At 45.4% G+C, this 24,104-nt stretch overlaps 1 protein-coding gene across 2 annotated transcripts in view; it reads right to left on the bottom strand.

The window, feature by feature from the left end:
- SYNRG (synergin gamma) overlaps positions 1-24,080 on the bottom strand; it is a 49,267-nt gene extending 25,187 nt beyond the window's left edge. Inside the window, exons 1-14 of one of the 2 annotated variants that reach the window (XM_044429932.1) lie at positions 24,033-24,080; positions 17,698-17,735; positions 16,345-16,463; positions 15,008-15,138; positions 14,711-14,816; positions 13,953-14,064; positions 12,373-12,675; positions 11,458-11,691; positions 9,758-9,835; positions 8,716-8,912; positions 7,118-7,366; positions 6,355-6,491; positions 4,542-4,660; positions 3,931-3,993 (exon numbers count right to left, since the gene is read on the bottom strand). In XM_044429932.1, the coding sequence (XP_044285867.1) occupies positions 3,931-3,993; positions 4,542-4,660; positions 6,355-6,491; positions 7,118-7,366; positions 8,716-8,912; positions 9,758-9,835; positions 11,458-11,691; positions 12,373-12,675; positions 13,953-14,064; positions 14,711-14,816; positions 15,008-15,138; positions 16,345-16,463; positions 17,698-17,731 (1,882 nt within the window). In that variant the 5' untranslated portion in view covers positions 17,732-17,735; positions 24,033-24,080. The remainder of the gene's footprint in view (positions 1-3,930; positions 3,994-4,541; positions 4,661-6,354; positions 6,492-7,117; positions 7,367-8,715; positions 8,913-9,757; positions 9,836-11,457; positions 11,692-12,372; positions 12,676-13,952; positions 14,065-14,710; positions 14,817-15,007; positions 15,139-16,344; positions 16,464-17,697; positions 17,736-24,032) is intronic. The other variant, XM_044429933.1, reaches the window with a different exon arrangement.
- Between the last annotated feature and the right edge of the window lie 24 nt (positions 24,081-24,104).

Here is a 24,104-nt window from a genome sequence, read left to right as displayed (position 1 = left end):
AATCGCCAGCTGCCTCACTCAGAGGCTGACCTTTGCCTCCCTGCTCCTCCGGCCCTGCATTTTTGCCGGGTGGTTGTTTTCAGCTGCCGTGCTCCGGAGGGGCAGGGAAGGAAGTTGCAAGGGCACCAAGGCCCATCATACCTCGGGTCTCTGCAGCCTCTTCCCCTCCCTGCCCACCAGAAAGCCCCCTTGGCCCGTTCTCCAAGGCTGTGCTCCTGATCTTGGAGAAGCAGTCAGTGTGGATTTTGGCATGCCGGCAGCAAGGGGAAAGGATTCCCAGCTCTAAGTCCTCTCTCCATCCAACCTTGGATCTGGGAATCCAAAGTATCTTATGACCTCCCCGAAGGTGTCTCGGGGCCAGAAGATTGCTCTCTTCATGCATCAGCTCAATGTTTGGCTGTACTAACATTTTCGCTGTTTTATGAAGTCATGATATTTTAGTGAGTGTTTTAGCCATTATAAATCATTTTTAAATTTTGTGTTTTTAAATTTTGTTGCTTCAAGTCATCATCTTTTTTTAAAGTCATCTAAGAAAGTTTACTTCTACCACTGCTACTGAAATATTTTATTTTAAAATACAGGGTTCATCCCACTTAATTTGGATTAACCCATTCACCAGCATCACATATTTACACAGAAGCTGATATTAATTTCTGTATTACATAAAATGCAATGCGACCCTCTTCATCTATGCACACACACTGAGGTTTTTTTTAATATTTCAAAGCTCCATCACCAACACCTCCAGTCAAGCCAGTTTCACAAATATTACCATAAGTTAACATACAAGAAGGCCAGAACTTCAGGCAGATTTTGAGTTGTGGCAAGAAATATTGAGGACCCTGAATATAAGCCTGATATAGATGATGCAGACTTTACTGTTTCTTGAAAAATGGAATAAGCTTCAGCTTTTCCAGGATATTTTTGTGAAACTGACTTTAATCCAACTGATGCATGGCACAGCAAAACCCAACTTACTGACGGACTGCAAGTTTTTCCATTAGAAATGTAAGCTGGTGAAAGGGTTAAAAATGACAAAAGGGCAAGTGAAAATCAACATCGCTCTCTTCCCCCACCCCGTCCCCAAGCCTTAGCCTCTGTCCTGTTACACTTGTGTTTGACCCCCTCTGCAGTATCTTGCATCCCTGTATGCTGAACAGAGTTTTAAATGATCAAACACCTTAATTTCATGGATGTGCCTTCTTTCCTCCCACCATTTAATTTCAGCTGTGACGATGCCCTGGTCAGATGCTAGAAATGAAAAAGCCCTCCATCGTATCCCTTAAAATGCAGCAGCAGGTGTGGGTAGGGGAGCGGTATTACCCCTTCACTGAGCTTGATTCACCCGTTGGTGACAAAGAATGACCAAGGCGAGAAACCCCCACGCTTAAAATATTGGCTAGGACAAGGGCCTGCTCCCGTGGAAACTCACACGGACAACGAAGAACAAACAGCCGAGACCTGGGCAGCAGTGAGCGATCTAGGACAAAGGCCTATGCTTGTTTAGGCAGATACAGGTCCCACAGTCCTAAGAGATGTAGGGCATTCTGACAGGCGGTGGACTGCGCTCCTAGGATCTCATCCTGAGCAGCGACGAGCATGCGACACCTCCAAGCCTTTAATGAAAGTTGCAGCTACTCCAGTTCTTAAAATAGTACACAAAGGAAATCATGCTCCTAAAGAAGAGAAGCTTAAAGGGGCAGGTTCATCTCCTGATGGCATTTACTAGAAAGCTGAAGGTTGCAGCCCCGCGAAGGAAATGCAGGTATCCAGCCCCGGAAGCTAACTCAACTGTGTGAAGGGAAAATAGGTGCTCCAGCAGCCCCCAATGCTGGATCATGTTTGCTCTTCGCTTTGTCTGTGAATCATTCTTGCCCGCCGTCATATGTTAAACTTCCTACCCTGATGTTTAATTTTCAGATCTATCAGCCAGGGAACCGAGGGAGACTGCATTCCTTGCTCCCCACGGCAAGCGAGACCAACCTAGCCCCATACATCAGCCTAAGAAGGAACAATTGCAGGTAACAGCATCTCAACAACTTTGAGATTAAGAAAGAGTGTCCAAGTTTTGCTTTTTTTCTCTCTCTCTCTCTCTCATCCTCCCAATCCTTCTTCTTTCTGTGTCCATTTAAAAGACATAAATGATAAGCTTGAGGGTAGTGACTATCTCATTATTAATCTTTGTAAGCTGCTGTGAGGAGAAGTAATGCCCCAATGAAACAGTCTGGGTCTTCGTATATGTACCAGGTTTCAGTTTTGTGCACAATGTGGACACTGGTGAATGAGTCCCAACAGTCTTTTTGTATAAATTCTTCTTCTCTTCTTTTAAGGAGAAGCTCCCTTGAAAAGGGACTAACTTCAGCTGGGCTTAAAAATGTTACTGCATGTTCTAAGGCCCCAGACCACTCCCTACACGCAGCATCCTCCATTTCTGCTTATCACACCACGATGAAGGACAGATAGCACTATAGCGGAGCTTACTGAGAACCCAGGATTAATGATGCATTTCCCTTGGACTCCAATTCCTAAAAATATATGAAGCAAGGAAGTAAGCATCTTCCATACCCATATGGGGATTCTAGGACCAGGAAGCATGTGGAGTTGCCTCATACTGTGAAGGGCCTTAGGTCTCTAAGCTTGGTAATGCTTTTATTACTGTACTTGGCGTTTTTCCCTCTGGTTCTAATTTATCGCTCTCGGTCTGCATTGCCAGTCCCTCTGGGGAACAGATCCTGAACAACACAGTATGTCCTAAATGAAGCAGTAAATTCAAAGTCCCGTCCAAAGCACAGAAAGGGTCCTTTCTATACCCAGTTATCTAAGATCCACTACACATAATACACTGCATTTAAGTCTCACACTTTCTTTAAAGCATCCTTCCCCAGTTCAGCACTCTTCAGATGTTTTGAATGTCAATTCCTCACAGCTCCAACGAATACAGTCAACATTCAGGAATACTGGGAGCTGTCAGCCAAAACAGCTGGCGAGCTATGTTGGGGAAGAATGCTCGACGGAGCCCAGGCTGCTGTACAGGGCCCTCCTTCTCGCCACACTGTTCTAACCTCACAACAACCCTGTGAGGGAGAGCTAAGTGAGAGAAAGTGGACCAGTTCATGTGATGTTATGAGTTCCTGTGGGTCAATGAACGCATAATTGACTCCAACAGGTATGGCCACCATTTTGAAAATGTAACCTCTGATCAGGACAACTGGGAGTTATAACATGTTGTGCAAGCTCCTACTGATGCAGACCGGTCCTAGGCCTCTGTCAGATTGGAGGAATTCGCCCCATGAATGGCAGCCGGAGAAGCCCTCCCACACATCCTCCTCTATGCCGGAGGTGTCCATCGCTGCCACCACACCAAAACTACTTAGCCTACTGCAGCACAGACATCATTCCTGGCTTGCACGAGTAATAGAGTTTCCCTCCTGCGGATTTCTCTGCGATGGTGCAAGTTAAGTTCATTCCTTTAGAGCAGGCTTCTCCAATCGGCTGCCCTCCAGAGGTGTGGACTACATGTCCCAGTATCCTCTAGCCAGCTTGACTGGGTTAAAGCAACGCTTTAAAGGAATGACTACAACCCATTTATGCCTTGCAATTATATTATTATTACTATTATTATTCAATTCTATTCTATACTGGAAGCTCTCTGTTAATAATGTCAATTCCATGTAGCCTGAAGTGCCTGATCCTGCCTAATCTTGGAAGCTAAGCAGGGTCAGGCCTGGGCAGAAATGGGATGGGTGACTTGAGTGTATGATTCTATGAATATTGCTGTCAACTGCCTAGAGAGCTTTGGCTATGGGCAGTATAAAAATGTAATAATAATAATAATTCGTTTTCACTGATCCTATAGACACCACTCAACCTCCCCTTCAGAACAAAGCATGGAGGAAACAGCATGAAGGATTCCACCCTGGGCATGCTTACCTATGGATTTACTCTCGGATGGCTGCTCCAGTTCTCGAAAAGCGCTGTATTTGTCCCCGTAATCTATCACGTGCAGAGTTAAAAGAGAGAAAGAAAAGAAAGGGAAAAGGAGAAAATTCATTATAATACTGTTCAGTTCATCTGCAGCCAGAAAAGCAGGAGCACCGCTAGCAGGCCAAGGTTAAAAGGCTTTCCTGAAGCAGGAATTCTGTGGCTCGTGTGTCTCTACTTGAACCTGATTTAAGAGCTAATTATCCTTTCATGAGCCAAAGGGGGACAACTGCCTTTAGGGGGCAGCTGGTTGTGCCTTTAGCACTAGACTCTGGGTACCACTGAGGATGACTTAAGACAACAAAGTTTCCTAGCCATACCAGGTGGCGCTGGGGACCAAGCCTGGGACACGTTCAAAGTGTGTGCTTTACTACTTTCAAACATTCCAACCACACACAGGTTTGGTATGCTGGAGGTGGAGCCAATGCACCAGGCGGGCGAGGAAAGGAGGGACTCTCTACCTCTCCAGCACGTATAGCAGAGCGATCTCGTTAAAGATTCATCCACTTATGCCAGAAGAACAAGCAAGCAAAGCCCCACGGTCGACCGCTGCTTTTTACCTCCAAGCGAGGCTGTGCCTTCAGCAGGTTTGTCAGAGGTGATCCTTTTAAAAACAGCGTATTTATCCACTGCCGGCAGCATTTCTGTGCCAGAAAGAGGTATCAGCATCGAAGGAGCGCTGAAGAAAACAAGGAGAGAGCTCAGCACAGAGGTCTGCATGCCACATGAGAAATCCATCCACTGTTTTCAGTCATCACAACAGGTATTCTCCAGCCTTGTGTATTAGGGTAAACACAGGGTCAAAAATTAATCTTGATGTTTGAGCGCTTTCTAATGAAATGAAAACACACCTCAATTCATGGTCAGGCAGAGGGCAGAAATTTTCCAGATGTATGCCCAAATGAACAAACCACACACACAAGTTTGTAATTGTGACATTTACGCCACAATGCATCCTAAATATATTTTTAGACTCAGAGATCAGAGTGGAGACAGTCAATAACCTAAGCTGCACGCCTTTGTCTTCCTTCTTTGTTTTGCTGCCTACATACATTCTGCTCTGAATGCACAGCCCTTTTCTGAGGCTACAAAGAAAAGCTTGCTTTTAGAAAGGGGAGGGCTGGACCCTAAGCACGAACAGCACTTGAGCTACTGAAAGGACCGGGAAAGAGTACTGTAGTCCTGTGCAGAGCCGGCCCACAACCACATCTTGCGTGTTTTCTCCCACAAAACTGTTTTATTTATTATTTTATTTATTAAAACATTTTTATGCCGCCCCATTCGCCGAAGCCTCAGGGCGGCTTACAACTATTCCCCTCATCAGCACCATTTTAAGATTTCTTAAAAACATTCCTCCCCTTTTTGGAGGGAAGGACGTTCTTTTAGATACCTTCCTTTGACCAAAGGACCCTTTTCTGCTTCTAGAACCTTCTTTCTCCTTATTTCCAGCGCAATCCTATGCAAATTTAGACAAAAAAGGCCTACAGCTTCAAGCATGCTCCAGCCAACACAGCAATTGAGAGCAGGTGGTCATAGGACCACGGGTTCTTGTTGAAATTGTGCTATCTGAACCCAGCCGGACAACTAACCAAGATTTCTTAGCCACAAGCGACCTATGCTTCACAACATAAAAATAAAACATGGGCTGTCCTCACAATAATCCACATTTCAACAATAACCTACCCTCAATGCATGCTCAGTGCCTGAGATGCACCTGTTAGTTACAATTATATTTTACATCTTTCAGAATAAAAATCATCACAAAACACAGAGAGGGGATGAAATGTTCCATTTTTCTCTCCTAGGAAATATTCCAGCTCCTCAGCCAGCCCACCTACTTGCCTGCCTGCAATTTCTTTTTGACTAAGTAAGTCTTTTGACTAGCGATGCCACAGACTGAGCATGGGAGCTTTGGCATGCAAATCTATGAAGGGTGCTTATTTTATTTTTATTATTATTATTATTATTATTATTATTATATATGCCACATTTTTCTCTTCTGGGGAACACCCTAAGTGGCTTACAACATATGCAAAAAAACTCCACCAGCAACAACAATTAAATACCATAATGTCAAAACACTCAACAATACACCCAAATAACAACAATACACCCAAAAGAAAAGGGAGTTAGTAATATATAAAATCCAATACCAGCTATCTAAATATAAGGCATTCAAAATACAATTACAAGAGAACAGTTCTTTTGCAGCACCCCTAGATCTGAAACATTCACTTTAGAGAGGGGCATAAGAAGTATGTTACTCTTGCTGGATTTCTTGAACTGAAAGATTTGATCTGGTTTTATATGAACACACACCTCTACCTGCCCCCAGTCATCATATAAAATTATGTACAGCTTGGATTTCTCTACCTGCTCCGGAGTTGTGCTGCGGTTGCTTTGCTTGATCCAGGCACCTCCCTTTGAAAATCTGTAAAGGTATCATCAAGCCCTCCTGACTTAGAAGCGTCTTGGAAATCCTGGAAGTCGTCATCATCTGGTTTGGCTGCCTGAATTACATGAAACCTTTCAGGGCTGAAGCAACCTGGCACCAACGTTTTTCATCACTGTTATCAACCCCCTAAATACTTCTGCTATTTATTGGCTGCTTTTAAGATACCTTTCCTAGATGGGGTGCCACTACTGAAGAAGGCCCTGTCTCTAGTCACCACCCACCTCACCTATGGTGGGTGGTGGGCCTCTGAGCAGAGCATCAGGGCTCCATCGGAATACACTTGAGATTTCCTTAAGGTCTCCTGCTCTCAATTCATGTTGCAGGGCCGGACAACCAGCCCTATAACCCCCAACCGTTTGCAGTGCTAGTGGGAGTTGATTGCATTTGGAGCTTCTACACTCTTGATTTAGAGCTTTCTAGATCAAAACCAGCCCTCTGAACTGCTTCAAACTATTGAAAACTATTTCTGTTCCTGGGGATTTGACAGGGGTTAGAATACTCTTGGGAACAGAGATACAACTTCCTTTTTTTCCTATAACCACCCGCTGGAAAACCCCCAGCTTCCTAAACACTTGCACTCACTTGAGCCCCACTGCCTAAACTTAGCTCTGCAGGACAATTGCCTTAAACCTGCTTCAAGAATAAGGCCAGTTAATTATGTCTCGCACCCACCGCACTAACCTGGACCACAGGGAAAGTCTGCATGAAATTGCTGGGAGCCTGTGCTGCAGATCCACTCACGGGCGCTGCCATGCTGATCCCCACAAGAGGAGGCCCCAGATTAAGGGGCATGGAGACTGGCTGCCCGGTGGGCATCATCGGCTGCTGGCCCACAGTGACCGGAATCGCCATTGGAAGCCCACTTAGTGTAGGGATTGGGGCTGAAGGAAACTGGTTGAGACTGTCAGGACTCATGGCTGGAACTCCTCTCTGTATGTGGGGGATGGAAGAGAAAACAGTACAGGTCACACATCGCTGTATTCCTTCAACAACACTGTGGAGACGAAGCGACAAATTGTGGTCGTCGTTTTTGTTTTAATCCCCTCCTAGATGATGCATTACTAGCCTTCTCCAAGTCAGTGCCCTACAGATATGTTGGCCCGCATAACCCTCAGCTAGCACAGCCGTGTCAGTCAGGGGGATGCTGGGAGCTGCAGTGCAACACATCTGTCTGGAGAAAACGACGCTCCGCTCAGTTAAGTGCAACTTTCCCCAGTTACTGGGGATGCAGCAAATCCTCTTGGGATGCCTGATGATGAAGCTAAGCAGATGTGAACCTGGTCAGTTCCCGGAATGCAAACAAAGACGACGACAAACTCCATGCAAAAGAAGGGGTTTTTCTCCATGAGGGTGTATCTGTTTGCTTAGCCCAGGGGTAGGCCACTTCTAATGCAGCTACATCTGGAGTGCCGCAATTCCCACCAGCTCTAGTCAACATAGCTAACAAGGAGGGTCAATGTCGGCTGCAGTTCCAAGTTCATCTGGGGGGCCACATTTTCCCCATCTCTGGCTTAGCCAAACACATGTAATATCGGAGTCCCTCAAAGCAGGAGGAAGTGCTGGGGGAGGCCCATCAGGACCGGAGCCGGGCATTTTTCCTTGGGAGCCCCAGATCTCTGGCGGGCCATCTGTCACACCACCCTGCTGCCCACTGATACTCAGTGCAATAAAGGTTCAAGGGCCCTAAGGATCAAGGTTGCATCTGATTCCCCCTTGATGAGCTGGCTTTTGCCCTCACGCACTTCACCTCCTGCTCCCCACGTACTTTCCTGCCTGAGGTTTCTTTCTAAAATCAAACGTCCTCCCCTCCGGTCCACACATCCCTTTTTACAAAAAAGGGTACCATTAAGAGGCAGCACCCTCCACAGACTTTCAAGTGTTTGTGAACTAGAATATGAAAAGTTGTGAATGGAGGGGCACGGGACTCCTGGATCTTTTGGGTACCTAGCACTCCCCCCCCCTTGATTATTGTATGCTTGGCTACCCAGCACCACCTTTATAATTGCTTCAAGGTCAGCTACCCAACCTGAACCTTCAAAGGCCAGCACAGATAATTCAGATATTCCCTTTCCAAGTGCTCAACCTGCCGTGCTTGCCAAGGACTACTCTGAGTATGAAACATACTTTTAAAGGATGGAAGAAATGCAACATGCTGCCTGGCTCCCAGAAGCGTTAACACAGACACAGGCACATGTACACGTTCCGGATAATGGACAGCAGGAACGGTGATAAGAACTGCTTGGTCCGAGATTTCTCTCCCAGTTCTCTCTTGGTCCTACCTGAGTCACCGCAATCATAGCCAGAACAGAATACAGTTCTTCTTTGGTAAGCTTCCCAGGAGTGGTCCGATTGGCTAAGGCCCAAATTTGTCCAAGAGTCTCCCTGGGAAGCCCAGAGGACATGAGAATGGGATACAGCTTGCCAGTGTCTATCCCAGCAGGTGTCATAGTGGTTTCCAAAATTTTCTTGTATAAATCTGTAACAGGAGAAAAACTGTCAGTCCAAAGCTGACTGAGCACTGCACAGTCAAGACGCGTGCTAGGAAGCCCTGGGCTGGATAGGCCCAAGGCTTTGTCTTGGAGTAAATACAGTATTCCATCTACACATTGGCCCATCAGCTGCATCAACTGGTAGGACTTGAATGCAATAGCACTCTCTTCCCCATGTTCCCCAGCAACTGGTGTACACAGACATACTGCTTCTGTCATTGGAGGTATTCTATAGCCATCAGAACTAGTAGCCATTGATAGCCTTTTCCTCCATAAATTTGTCTGATCCCTTTTAGAGATCTTCCAAATTAGCAAATTGTAAGTCTGGAAGAAAAGTGTCATCACTTGTATGTCAAGCAAAACTGGGCACACTTTTATCATTTTTTTTTCTTTTGCTTTGTCTCAAAAGCTAAACAGCCATATGTTGTACCCTTTCCTCCCGGGGAAGCTGCTCCAGCCTCTTGCCCCTTTCTGCTCCTTTTCCGGCTCTGCAATACCATTTTTTAGATGCGGTAACCAGCATGACGCCTGGCATTTCAAGTGCGTATGAGGTTGGTATGATAGTGCCAGTTTGTTTCTGAAGGGATGGCTTCTGCCTTTCTCATCTTTGTAAAGAGATACCCTTAGCAGCAGGACCCACTTTAAAATTCGGTGTTACCTACTCAATATTTTGCACAGCACTTCATTCTTTGTTCACCAGACTTTCAACACACATGAAAGACAAATACTCTTAAGAAGCAAAGTTAGCTTAATTACAAGGAGACAAGCTGGCAATGTTTCTAAGATCAATAAGCACAATCCCTACTGGATTCATTATCATCATTATTCTTACCTGGAACTAAATTATCGTTGTAAATCCATGGAGGCATCAGTTGCTGGATTGGATCCTGTGAAGGAAATACTCCAACACCTAAAGATGTGCACACAAACAAAAAGAAAGCTCTACATTTAGGAAACAATCACAGCAGGAGAATCTTCTAAAAAAATTTTGTCACCTTATCACAAAGGAGAAATTAGCTTTCTACAAGTAGTTTGGTAAAACAGGCACGCCATTGGTTCAAAGGCACACAGGACCCCACCACCACCTGGATTAATTCAGTGGAGAATTTTGCTTTCTGCATTCAGAGCAGTGTCCCAGACACTTTTGCACACAAGAGAGATTCTGTCACATTTCTCTGCACTGTGTCCCCAGCAACAGCCTGCAGGATTCATGGGTGATCTGTGAAACAAATGACACTCGGCAGGAGAGTACTCATAATAAGATCTCATGAATATAAGCAGTAATCAACTGCTCATAATAAGATCTATTCCAGACTTCCTCAACCTAGTGCCTGCCAGATGTTTTGGGCTTTATCCTTTATCAGCTCCAGCCACCGTGGCCAACGAGCATAATTTGAAGCGTTCCAGGGGAGGGGAGGCTGATGTGTTTGTTCTCTGGCCTTCCGTGGACACACTGTTATTTCTACCTCTAGTAAGGCGAACTGCCAGAGGAAGGGAAACCTAACAGCCTGGTCCTCAGAGACACCAGACGGATTCAGGCAATCACATTTGCCAACAGAGTGTTGACTTTTACAGTCACCTCTTTGTTTCATGGGCAAACTCCACACCTACTGTTCTTTGTCTGACAGGTGAGGAAAAAACCCAAGCCTGCCATGTGATGGTTGCCTCCATCACAAGTTTATTTCATACCATTCCAAGCCATGGCGGTTTCATACAGGTGCTTTCACAAACACCAGTCCATGTACACACCTCTAAAAGGCTGCCAATTATATCCTTACTCTAGGGCAGCCTCTAGATGTACTGAACTACAACTCCCAGTATCCTCCACCCAACTAGGAGTTGTAGCACAACACATTCAGGAGGGCTTCCAGCTAGGAAAGTCAACAGACATTTCGCTCAATGGGAAGATATTCCCATTGGTTCTGGGAATGTACTGGCACCTAAATTAAGGAGCTGAAGCAACTATATATCACCCTTGGAAAAGGTGCTCAATTAGCATTAATGCTGAAGCTATGACTAAGGGAACAATTTTTTTCCACACCATGTCAAACCCGAAAACTAGCCAAGAGCATTTAGTGAGCACACGTAAAATTCATGAACTCTTATTGGTTCATTATGCATTGCAAAAGAAACCGCTGGCTCTCCTCAGACCTGAATCTGCACTCAGCAGCTTCAAAAGAGGGGGTGCTGGTTTTTATAGGGGAGAAGGTATCCATTCCCCTCCCACGAACTTAACAACAAGGACAGGAATTGCAAGAAAGCATGCACAATTCAAACAATGTTTGGCTGGAAGCAAGACAGGACTGATTCTTATCGGAAAAGCATGTTACGTATTGACCATTTAAGGGTTCAAGACAATAGAGGACTGAAAGAAGAGTAAGATCTCGCTGGTGTTATGGATAAGTCAAGGAGAACGGACGCTTTGCTGTTAATACTGAAGCAGGGATTCAGAGCAAAGTTCCCTGGTTACGGGGTTAGAACGTTCAAGCAGCGTTTCAGCATATGCTTTGCCATAAATGCAGTTTTGCTCACCACGCTCGTTAACTGACAGCTTTTGCTTTGAAGCTTCGTTTGCCTCTGGACCGGCACTGCCATTTGGGAGCGCCCCTACGGCCTTCCAGTTACTGGCAGCTAAACTGGGATCAGTGCAGTTCACAGCCGGAGCTGCAGCACTGAGCTCAACTTCGGGCGTTTTGAGTATGATTTGAGTCTGCCCCAACTCACTCAACTCACAAGGAGGTAAGGGCTTCTCTTCCAAGGAAGGGCCTGGACAAACAAAAGGAGCAGTTATTTGTATTTAGTGAAACACCTCAGCTTGGAGAGTCGTTCTGCTCCAAGATTCCACAGGCAGAAAAGGAAATACTGAGGTGCAGAAACAAGAATGAATGAATGGCCACATCACGCAAGACTAGGGCTGATGTAAGGATACGCTTAGCCTTTTTCCCTCCTTCTGACTAAGCCCACATTGGACTGTCTTCTGGCTGCTTGAGTGTTGGTTGTTTTTTTTTGGGGGGGGCAGGGAGAGTCGGTACTGATACAGACCTTGAGTTCCCCTGAAACATGCCAATACCTCCCCCACCTCTTGTATCTCAATGACCCCAGTTTGGTTTCATTTCCACGGGCACTCACCAGTTCAGTTCACTATTGGTGCGTGTGATGCACAGGTGACACACAGGCAATTTTTAACCAATCAGAAGCTTCATGATCAATGCACAGCACAACCCCCTGTGTACTTATTCAGAAGTTAAGTTCCACTGCCCCCAAAAGGGTTTTTCTCCATGTGCTTTAGAACTGCAGCCTAAATACTGAAGCTCTAATTTAAACCCTTTGTCTGAAGTTATTTGATGGGGCGGAATTCCCCATGCGCCACTTCAGTTCCCACATTCTGGACTGACATATTTCACTCCCCCTCCCACCAGCACCAGCACTAAAGATATGGCATGTTACCTGTTTTCTGAGTGTTTTGTGTGGCTGGAGAACCAGGGAAATAGGGAACCTGCCCCATGGTTCCGTGCTGAACGAAGGACACAGGAAGCTGGATTGGAGGGAGAGTCTGGGCCACAGCCTTCTCTGAAAGCCGTTGCCCAGCCTGGGAAGAAGGATGGCAAGACTGAAAAGGCTGGGAAGAGGTTGGAGGCCCGAATGGTGGGGTTTCAACAGGCCCCTGTATAAAGTCACTAAATTCCTCGTCGTCAAGAAAGGCAGAGTTTTGGGAGACAGGCACAGTGGAATGGGATGGTGTGGGATGATCTGCAAAATGGAATGAACACACACACATACAGACACACACGGAATGGAAACCAGTGGCGGAAAAAAGCCTCTTTGCTAAGAAAAGTGGGAAGTGGCGAGTTTCAGCTCAGTAGGGTGCTTGTTCGGCCACTTCCATTCAAACGGCCTGGTTTAGTGTGCTAAAACACGGCTTTGTACGCTGCTCTGCTAAGGACTTCTGCTCTGGTTTGCTTGATCTTTGGGACCTACATTCTAGCCAGCTGTACAAGAGGTTGTTTGACAGTCTTCTGAAGTGAGGAGTCAGGGAAGAGGAAGAAAACCTCACTTGAGCACTGCACTGATCCTGCTAAAACATAGGCACGTATGAGAGCGGAGAGCCATATGTGCAGCTAGAACATATTCCAAATTTTTCACTGCAGCCCTTTGCAATGCTTGAAGAGGCAAGCTGTTTTCAAGTTCAAACTTAAAATGGAAAATGGCCTGCTTCTTCGGCAACTGGTTAAAAACCTGAAAGAGACTCTCCTTCACTATGTTCCCCGCCACAATGTCCTATCTGACTGAACATCCTCTACAAGGAATTGATTTATTTTATTTCCAGTATTTGTACACTGCTCCATATCTGAGCAGATCCCAAAGAAGTGAACAGCATGAAACTAAAACAGAAAAGATGTCTTGCCTTCAGATGCCCTCGCTGTTTGAAGAACAGGGAGAAACTAGAGCCTTGTTAGTGGTGGCACCTTAACCACAGAACTCTCTGAGCTGGTTTGCACAGAGTATATTATGCCCAGCGGCTCAGCTTGTCATGTTGAGCAAATGCAGCTGGGTGGGTTTGTTGCGGTGTATAACAAGCCACCCAGAACACTTCAGCAGGTCATGAGTTCTGGATGGCTTGTTACCCCTGGCAAAAAGCCACCCCAGTCAGGTTTGCATGATGCAACAAGAGGTGCTGTCGGGGTAATTCTGTTCCTCCCCCAGCTTGTGACCAGCAAACCCATGATTTTCAGAAGTTTTCCTGCTGGCCACTTTTACCCATTTTCTGACTTTGATGATAATGCAATATGGCTGCGATCCAGCCAAAGTTAAGCATTCTTAAAACTTTTTGCTGATTTCAATAGACCAATCCAATATAGTTAACTATCTCTCATCGAAATCAGTGAGATTTACAAATGCTTAACTTTGCTTGGATTATGTTCTGAATATACTAGCATTTCTAGTAAGACCTGAGATGTTTTTATTACCCCAAAGCTGCATCCATCAGAGGTTTCCATTTGCACCATTATTTTATGAAGATTGAATACCTGCATTTTTTGGATGTGACGTTGGCGTGGGGTGGAGTTTAGCATCTCTGGAAAAGCCATCCAGGTTCCCTTTAATGGCCTCTAGTGCATCATCTCTGCTTTTCTCACCCATCTGAAAAAAATACATGATTTACTGTGAAAAAGCATGATCCTATACATAGTTAAGCAGAAAAAATCTGCTAACTATTCTATCTGCTTATTAAGTAAAAAAAGATCCCTGGAGTTGCTTACAATCAGTTAAATAAGGCATTCCCTACCTGCAGGTTGATAATCTGAAAGGAGATAACTCACAAGGAAAAGAGGATAGGGAAGGGAAAGGGAAAATGGGGGGAAATAAGTAGATTTTCAGCTTTAAATGGAATTGAGTCCTAGAACTCCTAGTATTCCATGCCAATATGTCTCACTGGAAGGATGCTAAGACTTGTAGTAGTTATTTCTGTCTAATCACACTTGTATTGTTTATTTATTATATTTCTATCCCACTTTTTTCCTTCCAAAGAAGCCGGGGTGGCTTACAAAGTTTTTCTTCCTCTCCATGCTTTCCTCACAACAAGAACCCTGTGAGGTAGGCTGGGCTGAGATGCTGAGACTGGCCCAAAGTCACCCAGCTGGCTCCATGGCTGAGGGGCAACTAGAACCCAGATTGCCTGTTCCACACTCTTAACCACACTGGCTCTCAGTGTGGGCTAATTTTACAACTTGACAGAAGTTAATTAAAATGTAATGGGCTGCCACTGAAGGCACTATTCATAACATACCTTTGGTTTCACACTGCTTAAAAGCCTCAGCTTTTGTTTCTGTTCTTCAAACTGGCGCCTTTTCCTTTCTTCTTCCAAAAACTTTTGCTGGTGTTCAAATCGTTTCCTACAACATATAAGCCACACCAGTTAAAAATACTACTTCGGTGCTATGCTTTACCAATTTCTTCGTAATTCCCACAGCTGTATAGACCAACTATGGGTAAAGACTAGAGACAAATTAAGAGGGAAAGTCAGAAGGGGTCTCTCAGGCCATCTAGCCTGACCCCCGGCTCCAGAACTAAAAGCATCACTTACTGCTGTTCTTCGGCATACTGCTTCCTCATATCGGGCGTGTACTGGGGAGCTGCAGCGCGCATTCCTAGGAAGGGAGCCTGCCCCATGAATTGCATCCCAGATGCAGGCATAGGACCCAAAGGCATGCCACCCTGCGGACAGAATTTGAATTTCGGTTTGAACTGATTTGCAGCTTTTTCTTCCATTTTAAAAATAAGCCAGCCCGAGCTTTAAAAAACAAAATACATGAGCTAATTCACAGTAAGATTGCTCCAAGTGAGGATGAATGTCTGTTAGGCTTCATTTCTTATAAAATCACAACATCCGTTATAAAGTTAAAAATGAGAGGAGTGTCCCCCACTCTTAGGACAAAGCACGTGGTACACAACCAGAAGAAATCTGCCAGTTCCTGATTTCTACCCAGTGATGAAGGAGCACTCAATATGGGAGCACTTTTAAGAATATACAACATGGAAAAAATTAGAGGGTTGCCTTGCATCAGGGTCCCCCAGTGCAGTGCTTGTGGGATTTCCAATGACACCCATGAAATTTCCCATTTCCTGTCCATTTAAAAATAAACATTCCAAGTAAAGCTTTAGAAAAATCTTAAGGGAGTTTTCTTTCTCTCCCCGCCCCTTTCACCCAGGTGGCCTTGCCATCCCCCACTGCAGCCATCTCCTCCTTGGCTTGCTTCGGACTGGCTAAGCCTCCACAGCAGCCGTTATGTACCTACCTGCTTCGCTATTTATTTATTTATTATTTATTTATTTAAACATTTCTATGCCGCCCCATTCGCCGAAGCCTCGGGGCGGCTCACAACATTAAGTTAAAATACAAACATTAAGTTAAAACATTAACTTAACATAACATTAAGTTAAAATGTTTGTAAAATACAAACATTAAGTTAAAAATACAAAGAATAACAATATAAAATAAGTCGCCCTGGCCAGATAAAATCAAATGATATTAACAATTAAAATGACACTTAAATAAAAAGGTCTTCGCCTGCGGCACCAGGCGGACCTCTCTGGGGAGCGCATTCCATAGATTAGGCGCCACCGCTATGGGAACCATTTTGTAATCGCACCCACTGCAGCTTCTCAAATGTGGCCATGCGTCAAAACGGTTTAGAGACCCTGCCTTGCCTGGCAGCAGGACTCCAGGGCTTTTGTTTTCAAATGGAGTCAGTCCAGCCTTTACACGTTTAGAGGTGACAGGTCCACCCCCAGGCCTCCAAAACCCTAGGCTGGCCAGCTTGCCATTTTGCTCGCATACATTCCTCTCGCTCCTGCTACGATCAGCTCATGGGTCACGTTAAAGGCGAACTCAACGACTTTGCGTAAACATTAGTTCCAAACCTGCATGGCCATCGTTCCGGGAGGCATCTGAGAGCCGTAATTCATTCCCATCATGCCCTGCATGTTGTGCTGCATGACGGATACCATTGGAAAGCCTTGCTGTTGTATTGGAAACATCCCTGCACCAAGACATTAACAATTGGTTAAGGCTCTGGTCTGCTTGAGTTTATACTGGCCTAGCTACAAGTCAGAATCCTTGGGCTAGGGCAGAAAGAAAATGGCCCCTCTGTTAGGCAAGGTTAAGGGAGAAGGAACAAACAGCAGAGCAGTGCAAGGAGACCGTGGGCCCTGCTCCATGTGCCCTGTCCCCTGTCTTGAAACACCCCTGCATACAGGGCAGGCATCAAATAGCCTGTTGAAAAAAAGAAGGCGTAAGGAAGACCAAAGAAGGTGAAGGGAACACCAGGGTCTGCTCTGCTTGGACAGCATCCGCCCCAGGAGACGAGAGGTGAGACAGGGCCATCCTTCCAGCCAGGATAAAAATTGAAGAACTTTTTTCCCATGCTGTCCTGTCCAGGCTGCAAACATGCAGGGTAAGGATGCTCTTATTTAATGGACTAATTGTAAGCCTTTTTGGGAATCTTTTTGTGACTGAGGAAAAAGCTAAAAAGAATTTCAACAAACATACCCGGGGCTACCTCCAGGTCTGAAGGAGAACTTGGCAAAGTCTCCTCTCAAGCTTCAGTCAATTAGCCTCACCCAAAAGCCCCTGGGCCTAATTGCCATTTTGATCTCCCCCAATGTCCCTGACACAGAATTACTCTGAGGCCCTGGCATCTGCCCAAGGATGCCTGCTGTTGCCACAGGCCAGCCCTCCTCTCTCAGGCCACTGGGGGTGTGGAGGATGTACCTGTGCTACGGCTGTGGGCAGGACTCTGTCCGTACAGGCTTTAAATCATGGTGAATGCTCACCAGGAATTCCATTACAGCCATTTACAAAGCAGGCAATTAGTATTAGCCATTGCTAAAACGTCGTTTAACTACAGGCAGGATAACTGGGGAAGATCACTTGAAACAGGTGGGCAGCATTACGTCTATACCAGTCCTAGGTGACCACGTATCCTGGCTTCTCCTCAAAGAACCCTGGAAGCCGCAGTTGTACAGAGGTGTGTGCGTATCGGGAGCCCAAAGGCTCTTCTAATATGTATTTCCACACCCTCATATTTTAGCCAAAGCATCACTTTGCACATGATGGGAAAGAGCCAAATCTAAAACAAAAAAACCCCTCAGAAATGGATTCTATAATCGGAATTCTGAGCCTAAGGAGCTATATTCAGATATAGCATATTTCAGCTAGCTTCCCTCTGCATACACACGCATTAAGGTAAGTTAGTGTTCAGAACTTTTACATACCCTGAGGGCCAAGTCCACCAGTTACAGGAAACATGAAGCTGAAATAGAAGAGGGAAGGGAAGCGATCATGAATTTACAATAGGGAATAACCGAGCAAATCCTTTTAAAAGCTCTAATGCAAAAGGTTGCCTCAGTATAGTTGTGTGTGTGTGCTTGGCCGTGCGTGTGCACACAGTGCTTGGAGATCCATACCGTTTCCCACACTCTGGATTCTGCTAGTGTGCCCAAGAAAAAGAAGCTATGACGGCCTGTGCCAGGGTATTGAAAGACCAATCCCTTTCCACTAGACTTCCCGAGATGGTGCCCCTAAACTTTTCCCCAGCTGCCAATATTTTGGCGATTTCCCAGATATACACATTTCCCCCATTCTGGAACCCCTTTCAGTTCTGCAGAAAACTGATCCAAGTTTTCTTGCTGTCATTTATAATCTTTACAATGAATGAGTGTAACATGCTCCTTGCTCTGCTATCTCCAAGACAGGCCACAAGGCAATCCGAGAGTACTTCTGAAATGCTGCCAAATCTAAAACCACCACACTATGACCCTTCGGGGATCAACTCCTCTCCATCGACATAATGTGGTAATATGGTGGCATGCAAGGAAGGGAATGACAAACGACAGCATATGCCCCGGGTCACAGCCTCTCCCATACTTGAAAGCAGAGGCCAAGTATTCGAAGAACAAAAGCGCGTGAACATTTGAGGAAAGCTTGAATGTGTCCCCAGAAAACCTGGCAGAGACTGATGTGAATTCAAACCTACACCTCACATTAACAGGCCCCTGCTGAAATCACATTTGCATCGTCACTCTGCACGTGAGCTCCCCCCATCATCTTCTGGCATAGGGATCCTACCTGGCGGGGGGGGGGGGGGAGAAGAAACCTATACACACAACCTGATCCAGAGCACAATGCAACCCAGAGCAGCAATGCCAGCTACCATCTCTTGCAGAAAGCAAATAAAGGCTTAATCATTAAACATGCATGGCTTTCTAGAGAAGCTGTGACTTATTTATAAGCATCGAAGAAGATGTCTGCTAATTAGAACCAAAGTTAAAAGGGAAAAAAAGGTAACACAAAATCAACATTTTATTAGATATTAAAATATAGCATTATCCAAAACTGACCTTGCTCACTAAAAATGGATGCACAGCTAAACTATCACTATTAATTATCATATTATTCCTGATTTTAGACAGACTAGGGAATTTTAAAACCATCAACAGCTCTGGTAGAAGGAGAAATACTAATTCATACAGATATAAACCCCACACTCTCTCAAGCTCAGCTGCCTACAAAACCTTTCATTAACTCACCTCCCTGCCTTTGTGTGCCCCAGGGCAGGCTGAACTCCCAGAGGAATTTTTGCTAAGCCACAACAACTACTGTACGCGGCTTTGAAGCTAGCTGGGCTGGAAGATGCCTCAACCACGCACAGGACTGGGGCCGACCACCCACTTCTGGGGGGCCACAACCTGGCAGCAGCCCACTGCCAGGAGCCCCTTGGAGCTGCCCCTCCCACTGGAACCTGCTTGCTCACCTGCCTCTCATGTCTAGCTCAAATGGAGGCAGTGAGGAGGAGGAGGAGGAGGAGCTGATGCCACAGCCTTGGCTGCCAAGCGAGCGAGTGGGAGCAAAGTTGGGAAAGAGCAGGAGGGGCGAGGACAGCACAGGTGACAATGACAGTGAGAAAGCAGCGTCCCTGAGGGAGGGAGTCCCATGAGGCCCCTCCAAAACCTGGAAACAGCACTGCAGGGAAGAGCAGCTGCATCCTCTGCGTAAGAGTGGCTTGCTGATCCCAGCGACATGAAACATTGCCCATGGCGGTCCTCACCAGAATTGGGAATGTCTATTGCCAGGGCCCATGGCAACGGTACACGGGGCAAAGGAACAGGTTCCCGCACACCTGTGCGCTCTGCGTGTCACGTAGCCGCCATTTATACGAATGGCTATAACTCACCAGTGAGCCAGGACTGCCTGTTTGCGCAGGGTTACATTTCTTGGGACATACTAGAATGTGACAAAGAGACAATCTAGAGACAATCTAGAGACTGCCTTTTAATTTCATGGGACGACATTACAACTCCTTAATCTGAGGCACAAGGTTCCAAACTATCTTCACAGGCATTAAACAATTTAATCTGATTTACCTGGAATAGATGAGTCTATAGAAACAGCCTGTATACCTGTACTCCCACAAAGGGTTAGCAGACCTTCTGAATAGGATGCATTAGGGAGAAGGCCATTTTTAGCCCTAAGATACTTTATTTTCCTTTCTTTTAAAAAAGAAATTAACAACTATGTGGAGAGATATTTAAAACCAGCATTTTATTATCAAGAAGGGTTATCTGTTTGGGGAGGTGTATGGAGGGTAGATTCAGGCATGTCCCAATTGCTGTTGGGATAGCTAAATCAAGAAGGAGAAATCCACAAATGTCTTTCTTCTCCCCTAAATTTAATGCTGGCCATTTTAAGGGTAACCATTTTTCTTGAAGAGCCAACAGCAACAGAGAAAAACAGAGTGGCTCTGTCAAAGTGCATTTCTTCAGGTCCTTTGTCAATCTAGGTCAAAAGGAAGGTTAACAATAGGCAACCCAATTTGCTGCTCCTTATCACCAAGTGGCAGATATGAAAGAGGAATGCTTATTTGTCTCTGTAAATTGGTGTCCTTGTTATATATTGGAGTACAACTCCCAGAAGACCAAGCCAGCAATGTCCAAAGGCTAAGCTTTCTGGAAGTTGTGGTCTGAAACATCTGGAGCGTCCAAGGTCACCTTCCCCAGAGCCAGAAATGGGAAAGCAGAGCCTCCTTGGATACCAGTAACACTGAGTGACTACAAAGCCAATTCAGAATTTGTGGACCCATGCATATAAGAGCACTTACAGATGTCCAAAGAGGTCATAACCCAATAAAACTACACAAAAGGATGCTATCGGAGATTCCTTAGTTCCCCGAAGTCAATGCTTTTTCATTAGCATCACAGCACATGAAAAAATAGTCTAGCTCTTCCCAGTGATACACCAATTTTATTGGTACTATTTAATACAGACCTAACTGGCTTAAATCCATTACAATCAATGGAGTTATAAGCACCTAATATGGTTTTGCATGATGTGTGTCTGTGAAAAACCATAGTTACTCCCATAGCTGAAGGAGTAAAGGTGACTACTTTTTGTCTATAGCAGAGACAGATCGATTTCAAAAAGAATGTCTGTGATTGGTGGTGAAACAAATATCAAAACTTCACTTTTATTTATTTCTGTGGCCACTGAATTCTAGGATGTAAGATAAAGCACAAAACCCATGTCAACTTGTGGCCCTCCAGATGGTTTGGCCTACCACTCCCATGATCCCTCGCTATCCCCAGTGGCATGGATACCTGGAGGTATCTATGCTCTCTGATAATATTCTGACTGAGGCTGATGGGTCCAAAACATCGGGAGAGTCAATTCTGGTTGAGAAGCTACATAGATACCAAAATAAAGAAACAAAACGAAAGATGTGGGATTCCAGTGTTACTCGACTATAGTTTCCACTTATGAATAAGGAGAAAACGAGATGTAATTCTCAGGATTTTAATTTCATAGTGCAAGTCCTGTGGATTGAATGGAAGTGCGCTTTAACTAGCAAGACTGTGTTCACGCACGCAATGGCATCATTCACAAGAGTCCAAGTCTTTCCTCCAAGAGAACTGAGAAGTATTCACTAGAAACCTCATTTCCATTGTAAACATGCACTAGAAGGGGGAACTATGATATAAAAAAATGAAGATATAATTTTAACTATCTAATTAGGGAATCAGCAACTCAGAACTGGTTTTGAATGCCTGGTTCACCTCTACAACAAAGGAAGCACCAGGTAAACAAGGGTTAGGCTCTGAGCATACGCAGAGGATTTTTGCTTCGCCAGCAAAAGCCAGTTCTCACCTTCAGCGGGCATGAACTGCATCATCAAGGGATGACTTGCGCATGAGTGAGCTGCAACACGAGATGACTTGCCAAAAAGCCGAATGGTCACCTAATCACCTGACTTCAGCTGAGATACAATCCTCCTTAGATGGCAGATTTTTCAGGCAGGCCTGGAACCTAGCACCTCTTTTTTGACAAGTTAACCTCAACCTAGTACTGCAATCCTCCCGTTCTTACTTTAAACCTCCTCTTATCCTATCTCACAGCTGCTTCCTAATAAAAAGAACTGCTACTCTCAGCCCTGCCTATAAAACTAAAACATTATTTATTGCTTATTCAGCACCATTGGAGTACCTGGACCTTACAGAGAGATAATTAGACTGAGAAATCCTTGCCCTAAAGTTAATACAATCAAAAAGAGAAAATGGGGAGGGGGGAGGGAGACCATTCCTCTATTACCCATAGCTTCAACCTTTCCCTAAAATTAAAAAGAGAAAAAAATGCAGGACTTGAACTGTGGAAGTCTGAGCTGAATTTCCCACTCAGGGCCAACAAGAAAGGACAAGAGAAATTAAAATTACCCACTGAAGCTGGGTAATTTTAACTCTTTAACTTGGTAACTCATTTGCCTCATAAGGCAAAATTAACTTGCAGTCATATGATACCCTGCTATGCTTTGCTGCAGAAGCAAACAGTTCCACTGGATGATTTTAAATAAGGAAGAGATAATTGGTTAGAACATTCCCTCCTGCTGCATCACAACCAGGATCTAAATTCAACAGCATAGTCTTTGGCTAGGTAAGACATAATCCTATGCACATTTAGAGAGATAAAAGTCCTACAGATAGTTGTAGGACCTCTCTTCAATTTAAAGATGCATAAGGCTATCCCCTAATCTTTTAAAACACCAGTTGAGACTGCTCATAGCTAAGGATACAACCTAACATAAGGCAACATGGGTATATGGCATAATCTACATCACTCAGTTCCTAAAAATCAATTTAAAATAGAAAAAGGAAAAACAGCACAACTCTGGTCCACACTGACACCCCACTCTAAAAATAAAAACAAGGTGTGCTTCAGCTCCTCACCTTAAAAATGTGCAAGTTTTATAAAATAAGACAATGCACTCTAAACATAAACTTGTCTTATTCTCAAAGATATAACGCTGGTGTGGGGTAGGGAATTCTAATCTGTTGTCTAAAAATACAAACTGTGTGTGGGTGAAGAATTCTGACTTGTTCTCTCCATTTTATATATAAATGAGAAAATGCTCTGTGTGTGTGTGTGTGTGCATATATAATCAAGAGGGTCTCTAACTGATAAACAGCCATGAGATAATTTGAAGTCCCAGGCCTGACCTCAAAGTAACACGCAGAGAATGGGGCTGGGACTCTGAGGCTGCAAGACCAACCCCAGAGTTGGTGTTGCACAGAGTGGCGGTGCCTTCAGCTCCCTTCCTCATGAGCTTCTGTCAAACATTTATTTATCCAAGTGTTTTGGAGGGACTGGGAGTTCCAGAGCCTCTGTGCACCTTCCACCCTACTCCAGATGCCCATAACCCCACAAGTTCGGGGTGGGGGGATTACAAGGACCTACACCAGATGGCACTCTAATATGGAAGGGAAATCCTGCATAGTCTCTCTCTGAGCGTGTGAGCAGGGGCGTTTGTGAATGTGTGTGTACATACATACACACATACAAATTGGACTGGAAGGGAATTTTACTGATTCTCAATACATGTGTGCATATATCAGATACCTGATGTAGTAGAATTTTACATAGCTGCACCTGCGCCTATATGTATCTACAATAAATCAGAATTTATGTTTTATTTTAGCTAATTTCCTTCTATAGACACTTGCATGCATTTGTGCCTCTATGATACACTTGACTGGGAGGGGATCTTGCCTATTTGCAAGATATACTTGGATGCACATACGAAACAGTCAAGCGGGGGGATTTTGTATATACGTGGGTGTGCATGTGCGAATCATGTCATCACAGCTATTTCCTCTCTCCATATAAAGTGGGCCCGCGCGCGTGCGTTACATGCTTAATCAGAGGAGAACTTACTTTTATCAGCATATGCCTGTCTGCACAACCTAGGTATTTCACGAGGAGGAGAATTTACGCGTCCACGCGCGTGCAGACGTGTATTATGGATTTGGTTCCGGGGAGGAACTCCGCCGTCTTCTCCCTCTCAGGGGCGCGTTCGCGTGTACACGGCGCTTCCCCGTTCTCAGGACATCTGTCTGCATGAACACGCGCACGGACGGGGCTCGGACCCTGCCCTCGCCGCGGCACCACGAAGCCGCCTCAGGGAGACCCCCGCGCCCTCCAGACGCGCTCCCTCCGCGGCCCGCCCGCCCCGGAGCGCCCCCGGCCCCCTCGCCCGCCCGCGCCCGCCCGCCCGCGCCTCGCCCACCTGGCGGAGCCGGCCGAGCTGCTCCCTCCTCCGGCGGCCGCGGCGGCGGCGCCCCAGCATATGCCTGTCTGC

The sequence above is a fragment of the Varanus komodoensis genome, unplaced genomic scaffold, assembly GCF_004798865.1.
Source record: "Varanus komodoensis strain SLA01 unplaced genomic scaffold, ASM479886v1 scaffold20_1, whole genome shotgun sequence".
NCBI lineage: Eukaryota > Metazoa > Chordata > Lepidosauria > Squamata > Varanidae > Varanus > Varanus komodoensis.
Note: the sequence above shows the minus strand (reverse complement) of the source record. Positions and strands in the feature narration are given on the sequence as shown.